We start from the raw sequence: 8,095 nt of genomic DNA, 5'->3' as shown, positions 1-8,095 counted from the left end.
TTGGTTAAGTTAAACAACAGTAAAGATTAAACCCTAAAAAGATTATAATACAGAAAGTACTAAATTGCCCTTAGTTGCATTAGAAAATTAAAAATTCCAGACTGGGCAGCTGCTTGGTCTGGTCTCTTAATAGGTCCGCCCATGTACTCAAGTTTGTTTCTCCCTTGCATTTTCATGCAAATAATCTTCATTCTCACTTCGTATGTGATGTATATAAACTCGAAAAGGAACTTTTTCAAAAGTTGACAAATGTTAAATAAATATTTCCATGTTATTTGAATTAGGTTTGGAAAGGATGCTGAACTTTTTCAATAAAATAGCCAAAGAAACATAAAAATATGCTTTAGACTTTAGAGAGATACTGACAACAGAAGTGTAAAGTTTGGTAATTTTGGGATTAAGCTGTGAAGAAATTGGGAATTTTTGGATTAAGCTGTGAAGAAATTTCTTAACATTCTTATAAAATTTTGGGAACACCAAACATCATTTCAAATTAGAGTTTGTTTCCTACATTGGAAAGTTAACTAGGAAAACTTAAGAAAATCGATTTTCCACTGTTTGGTATGACCAAAATTATGAGAAAGTCAAATTCCCGTTAGAAATTAAAAAAAAGTAGGAAAAAAAGGTCAAAAGATTTTTCCGACTAAAAAGATTAGAAAACTAAATTCCCACCCCCACAAAAACATGTTATCTTTCCTTCCGTGTTTATCCTTTCTAACTCTTTTTATCTCTACTACTCATTTGCAATCAATCTTTGGTCTCTCCTTAATTTCTGATCTCTCCCTCTCAATCTCTGGTCTCCCTTTCCATGTTTAGCTTGGACGATCTGAAATTCTGCAAGGTATTACTGTTAACTCTCAAAACTCCAAAATTTCTTCTCATTTATTAAGATCTTATTTGGTCTTCTTTCCAATATCTTAAGATTTTGAGATTCTTAGGCATTGTTTGTTTTTAATTTTTTTCAGATCTGAAATTTGAACTGAAATCCAATTCAGATTTCAAATGTTCATTTATTAGTTTAAGAAAATCTGAAAATGTGATTGAATTAAATTATGGTTTGAATGGGCTGAAAAAGAACCCACATATTTCAAACTTCAAAACAAGTTTGACAAAGAGACACAAATGTTGAAATAGGTCAAATGACCCTTACACCCCCTCTGATTTACAAAAAGTTTCTACTCCAAATATATGGCAGCACCCCATTCAGATCACCACCACCGCCACCTAAGTTGGACCACCACCACCTAAGTCAGACCAGCACCAGCACCACCAAAGTCAAACCACCACAACCACCTAAGTCATACCGCAACTATCCCACGACCTAAGTCAGACCGCAACCACCACCACCACTTAAGTCAAACCACCACCACCTAAGTCAGACCCCCCCCCCCCCCCCTCCCCCCACCACCTAAGTCAAATCCTAATTAAAATTTGGCATCGGGTCCCCAAATTATTAATGTCGCCATTGAAATAAAAAAATCCACCAAACTGAATTTGTAAATGCTTAATAACAGAAAGTTGGATACCCATTTTTCCAATGTTGATGTTTCGGAGAAACAAAGGAATTTTCCAGGTGCAAACTATTGGGTGGAAACCAAGGAAAAAAATTGTAATATTTTGTTTCCTCTAAACATTACCCACCCTTAATGTCTTTTCAATTTCTTCTTCCTCCATCTTCCCTTCCCACCTCCTTTATGAACTCTGGTAACCTCCACCATAACCTCCGCAACCTCCCCTTCCAACTCCACCTTCATCGTTGTTTTCTTGAACCTTACTCTAATATTTCCTCTTCTTTTAACTTCTCTCTCTTTCCCTCTCTAAGTTTCGGGAAAAGGGAGAGCCCCTTCGTTGAAACCCGTCTTGTTTTCCAGAAGAAAAGTCGTTCTGGAAACCAAATGGGGTTGCTCCAGAACTTACAGAGAGAAAGAGAAAAAAAAACAGGAAGAGGGATGAAGATAGATAGAAAGAGGAGAGATAGAGAGAGAGAGAGAGAAGAGAAAAATATATAAAGGTCGCGTGATCGGAATCTTGGATGCAACAGGAGAAAGGGTGTGTTTGGAAGGTTTTTTTTGTTTTCCCACCATATGAAATTTTATACACTTGAAACCTTCCTTGTTTCCCCAAAATATCGATCTTTCGTAAATGTGTATTATGGAGCACGATTTGACTTCAAACCCCATTTAGGGTTTAAGAGGAAGCAATTGAGATTTGAGAGCATTGAACACCGTCCCTAAAACTAAGAGTTGGAAAAAAAAAAAGAATATCTGTGAGGGCGGAAGCCGAGAGACAGGAGTAAGAATAGATTTTGGAAGTCTCTTTATCTTTGCTTCTCCCAAAAGAACCCTTGTCTTCTTCTGAATGGATCTTTCTGACTCCAACTTAGAAAATCAAGATAAGAACATTACGATTTGGGTTATTGGGTCTTGATCTGAATTTGTTTACTTGAGTTGACCTCGGCAATGGAAGATGGTCATGCATTTTTTAAGATGATCTATGGAATGAGAGTACTACAGTTGCCACTATCCAGAAATGAAGCTTACGCTCCATAACTCTTCCGATTGTAGAAATTGTACATAAAATTCATAACCATATTCCATTTTCATCTTAGGCTCCATAACCCATGAGGTCGTGGAATCGAGTCTCGGTGAAAGCAGTTTGCCATCAAGATTTGTCACATGTAATTTAGGCAATATATAAAGTAAAATATTTTAATAAAATTAAGCGGTCATCGTGCTCATCACATCTTCATGATGTATCCTATGCCTTGTAACGACTAACGTAAACGTAGTCGATTTCTCGAAAAAAAAAAACCTCTTCCGACTGATCGTACATGATAGACACACAACTTTAAGACTCTGTTCGAAGTCTACCCAATAGTCACAAAAATATGCACTGATCAGCCCGAACAGCCCATCTGAAGCAAAATATGGACTTTAAGATGAAAATGGAATATGGTTATGAATTTGAATAGGATGGAAGATTAAGACGAAAATGGAAGCTCCAGCATATAGTTTTATGAGCCAATTGAATTAGGTCTGCTTCCAGCATATAGTTTTATGAGCCAATTGAATTAGGTCTGCTTCCAGCATATAGTTTTATGAGCCAATTGAATTAGGTCCCAACGGAAAGAGAATATCAAGAATAACAAGGTGAAATCTTTCAACAACAAAAAAAACAAGGTGAAATCTTTTTATTAGTGGGGGCCATTTTACATAAACATCAAAATTTAAGCCCCCCCAAATGCACAAGAGATAGCATAAAAACAATACAAATAGATTGTAAGTCCACTTCACTGATAATCTACTGCTGTTGAAACTGAGACCGCCTTAGAAAAGCTTTTCGGCTTGGGACAATGAAGTTTCAGATAATCTTGCTTTTTCACAAGCATCAGCCAACTATAAGAACCCTGGTTCTTTAGTGTACACGCCTCACATGACCTTTAGAGATCTTCTATATATCTTCAAGGGAAGAGAAGTGATTGTTAATTGCATTAAGTGTTTCTTGACTAATTTCGACCTTGTTTAACCATTTGAAGGGCAAATCCTTTCTTTGTACTGGATCCTTCTCCACTGTTTGCTCATCAGATGTCTCAAAAACCTGGCTTTTAGTAATAATAGAGGCTTTCTCATGCTCGTCGAACAACTGAGATTTCATTCTCAAGCAAGACTTCAAATCATCTTCGTTTCTAGCTTTTTTCAATTTCTCCATAAGATCATTTACTACTGATAACCTTTCAGCACGTACATACTTCGTCTTTTTTAACCTTTCAACTTCCTTTTCAGGATCCAGATCGTAGTCATCTCCAGCAATTCCCTCATCACTACATTCTGATTTTTGTAACTTTCTAAGTCCTCGATCCACCGTATCTCGTATTCGTTTTCTGAAGCTATCTGTTCTCCAAGGACTTGATCTAAGTTTTGATTTCAACTCTAACATTATTCTGACATTGTCATCTTCCTTATTAGTAGATGTTGGTTTTGCCACAGGTCCATCAATGGTAGGTTTTGGAGCAGGCACATCAATGGTGGATGTCGGTTCTGGCGCAGCATCAATGGTGGGTTTTGGAGCAGGCACATCAATGGGGAAGGACGGTTCTGGCACAGCATCAATGGTGGGTTTTGGAGCAGGCACGTCAATGGGGGAGGTCAGTTCTGGCGCAGCATCAATGGTGGGTTTGGGAGCAGGCCCATCAACGGCGGGTATTGGAGCAGGCCCATCAACGGCGGGTATCGGAGCAGGCCCATCAATGGCAGATATCGGAGCAGGCCCATCAACAGCAGGTATCGATGCAGGCCCATCAACAGCAGGTATCGGAGCAGGCCCATCAACGGCAGGTATCGGAGCAGGCCCATCAACGGCAGGTATCGGAGCAGGCCCATCAATGGCAGGTATCAGAGCAGGCCCATCAACGGCGGGTTTTGGACCAGGCCCAATAGCGGAGGTCATATCTGGCGCAGGTCCATCAGTGGCAGGTTCTGTAGCAGGCCCATCAATGGCAGGTTTTGGCACAGGTTCATCGATGGCGGGGATTTCAAGCGACGACTGAACAGAAAATGCTTCCTCCAATAGACTCACATTTAGCATGTATCTATCAAAAGCTTCATTTTCCGTCTCAATGTTTTTGTCCCTGTACTCCTTCAGCTTGGAAAACCTCCATCTGTTTATAGCTGCAGCTTCCTAATAACAAATCCAGAGGTTGGTTCTAGTTTGTCCTATCCCATGGACTACATAACAATCAAGCTAAAACATTTTCATTTATAGAAACTATTACCTTTCTAGTCAGCGGCCTCCTCGCACGAGCAGCTTGGGATCCATTTAATTGAGAAAGTTGTCGAAGAGCAGAAACCCTCAACGATGTGCTGAAAGAAATTTAACATAAGATTGTTTGCTATTGCTCAAAAGTTAAATACAAGATACAACCTCAAACTCAGAGGCCTTAAAATAGAAGTTCTTGATCGAGTCAATACTATTATCAGCAAAAACCAAGTACATTTAATAGATCAACTCATTTCCAAGCGAAAAGAGGGGGTGAAAGAAGTAAAACAAACTGAAAACATGGCAAATCATTAAGCATATGGTGAAATTTAGGATAAATAAACATTCCAAATAGCCCAGTAGATAAAATAGCTATGAGCAAAAAGTCTGTTAAATCTATCTGTACGGATCTTAGAGTTTATATCTTACCCTGGGGAAGATGCGTCTGTTGGTTGCTTGTCAGTCGAATGAGATGATGAATTTGATTGCTTGTCTGAATTTGTTGTATTTGACTTGAGGACTGAAATGCCACACAAGAGAAAAACTTGTTAACCACATGATCAACTCTGACAACAAACACGAGGCATCACACTCACCATAAACGGGAAGTTGGTTATTTTTTCAGTAATAAGCAGTAAGCATATGTAATAGTTCGCGGGTACCAGTAGGCACTGGGTTTACCAATAATGATCTTAAATATCTTTCTCGTGCACTAGTACAGGTGAAGTAAAAGATCCGTTAAGAAGTAATTATTTTTCATGATCGTGAGTGCTACTTACCGTGTATATGACATGGATTTTGAGCTTTTGCACAGCAGCTCTTGCATGACTGGTATGGACACCTACATCCGATGAGAAATCAATCAGAAACATAGAGAAAACATTTCATTGTATCTTTTAAATCACAGTTTTGAACCATTTTTTATAATTCCTAAAGAAGCTTAAACAATAGAAGCAAGACAACTTGCTACATTAATATTAGGCATTTACTCAAACCCATCAAATTCCTCTTACAATTCAAAGCCATATTTTCGTAACTCCAGGGATATTGACGTCATAAGAAATCAACATGCCCAGGTACTTGCTACTTCCTAGTCCTGGAATGTTTATCATGGAGTGTGGCGATTTGCAGCCCAATACAACACACCAAACTGTGTAACTCAATAACAATTTTACTTGCAGAATATGGAAACAAGATATTCTTCAGATAAGCTGACATTAGTGATACATATGACACGTTATCAAGTTTTCTCCCTCTATCTGTTGAGTAGAGCAGTGGGGGCTCCCATTTCATTTTGGGAGCCTCTTGGGTTCACAGTTCCAGGAGAGGCTCCCAACCCAAATTTAATTTGTTTAGTGCGTGTGTTATGTACATATGTCGGATTTTAATTCCAATTTTCAACTATTAAATTATGGACTCCATATTGAAAATATTGTCAATCATTTCTTTCTGTAATTAATTTGACTGTTTCATTATGAGAACCCATGAAAATAACAAAAAAGAAGAACAAAAAACTGATAACAAAAAAAAATCAATAATAATAAAGTGAGGTGGATCCCTTTTTTAGGGGATCCACCCCAAAATAGCTGTTCCAAGGCCCAACGGCTAGTTGATAGAGGCTCCCAGCCTCTTGGGGAGCCCAGCCAAGGGGCTCCCTCTTGGAGCACCCCGGCTGAGGAATGGGCTAACAAAATATTTTAATTTGGGAGCCCAGCACCTAGCTGTTGGATTTGCTCTTAGTGGAGGAATATCTCAGACAGTATGGGGTTCTCTCAAACAGCTCGTGTACATTAATTAAATTGACATAGTTCTATGTTGATGAAGAGAGAGTGCTAGAAGGGTGCACCAAAAGACCCAAACATTGGATACTTTTGTTTTGAGCAACGCGTGAATTGTTTCAATGTAACATCGACTGTAAAGTAGGACTAAGACATTATGTGTTCACGTTTTTTGTTTTTATCAAACAGAAAGCACCATTAGAAAACTCCTGCAACTGCTTCTACAGCTCGATCTAGATAGCATTTAATTTGTGACCAGGCAGTTCTTATTTGTGTTCTTCTCTAAGTCGGAAGCTGTATTCTCTTTGGGTTCCTTCATACTTGGGGTTGCAAAAGAGTAACTGAGTGCGGATTACATAACCACTTCGAATCATGCCTATCTCGCCTGAGGCGCTAGGCGCAGGCGAAGTGCAATCCTAAGTGGAGCAAGGCTCTACATTGTAAAACACAAGAAAATGTATAAAAAGTAACATGTAGATTATATGGGAGCTTCAAATAATAATAATAAAAGATAAGAGTATGTAAAATCATGAGGCGCTGTTTATCGTCCAAACCAGTCTGCCCTAGTTGCAGGCTTACGCAAGTTAAGAGGAGAACCAATGGAAGCTCTTTCGACCCCTTAAAGTCCAATAAAAGCTCACTGTGCAGGAAACAACCTCAGGTAGCTGATACTAGCTCACTAAGAAGGAAAAGACAAGAGATTTCATAACAAGGATGCGAATCAAACATAACCTAACTATGCGAAATAAAAGGAAACCAATCGGGTACTTGGTGAAAGAATTTGCGATATTAGGGTTTCTAACCGAAATACATGCAAGTAAAGCAAAGCAATCAAGAACAAATTCGAACCAAGATGGTAAAGGTACTATTGATGATGGGGAAAACCCTAAAAGGTATTGTTTTTAGGGTTTTCAAAGTTCAGTTTCAATTTTATGTTTACTTCCTAAATTTTTCAAAAAATGAAATTGAAAAGGTTGAAGTTAGAGAGAGAGGGAAAAACGGGAACCTGGAACGAGCGACATTGCCGCACTTGGAGCACTTGGGCTTGTTAAGTCCCCGTAAGGTCTTGGGTACGTGAAGCGGGACGGAGGCAGTGGTGGTTGGGATGGTGTTGACGGTGCTGGTGATTGGGATGGTGGGGACGGCGGTACTGGTCGGAATGGTGGTTGCTGGAGCGGTGGTGATGGTTGCGACGGCGGCAGCGGTTGCGATTATAGGAGTTTCGGTGTCAGAATTGGTCGGAAGACGCGGAACCGTGCCGGGCTGGGACATCGTCGCCATTCTGTTTCGGGTTGAGAGCGGAGGAACTTCTCTGTTTCTATATCAAAAGGAAGTTCTAGAGGCGCCTAATTTTTCTGCTAGCGGCGCCTAACTCCCACGCCTTGAACTTTGGCCCCCTTTTGACCACGTCGTTAGAGCAACTCCAACCCGGGGCACGTAGGGCTGAATGAGGCTCAGCCCCAAGCAAGTCTTCAGTCAACTGAGGACTTCCCCACGTGACCATTGGGGTTCTAACAATCACATGAGCAATCCCCATGGTCGTTGGAGCAAATCCAACGACC

The 8,095-nt window shown here is 39.8% G+C and overlaps 1 protein-coding gene across 1 annotated transcript; it reads right to left on the bottom strand.

The window, feature by feature from the left end:
• Positions 1-3,135: 3,135 nt before the first annotated feature.
• Positions 3,136-7,894, bottom strand: LOC147544528 (electron carrier/iron ion-binding protein). Its single transcript, XM_086636237.1, has 5 exons — positions 7,540-7,894; positions 5,535-5,596; positions 5,185-5,275; positions 4,772-4,859; positions 3,136-4,677 (listed from the first exon to the last, which is right to left on the bottom strand). Exons 1-5 carry the CDS (start codon positions 7,812-7,814, stop codon positions 3,451-3,453), a joined length of 1,743 nt encoding a protein of 580 aa, XP_086492363.1. The 5' UTR covers positions 7,815-7,894; the 3' UTR covers positions 3,136-3,450.
• Positions 7,895-8,095: the final 201 nt, after the last annotated feature.

Source organism: Eschscholzia californica, unplaced genomic scaffold (genome assembly GCF_041429995.1).
Source record: "Eschscholzia californica isolate CP2 unplaced genomic scaffold, dmEscCali1.0.p SCAF_4, whole genome shotgun sequence".
In the NCBI taxonomy this organism is placed as follows: domain Eukaryota; kingdom Viridiplantae; phylum Streptophyta; class Magnoliopsida; order Ranunculales; family Papaveraceae; genus Eschscholzia; species Eschscholzia californica.
This window is presented reverse-complemented; position numbering and strand designations above follow the sequence as displayed.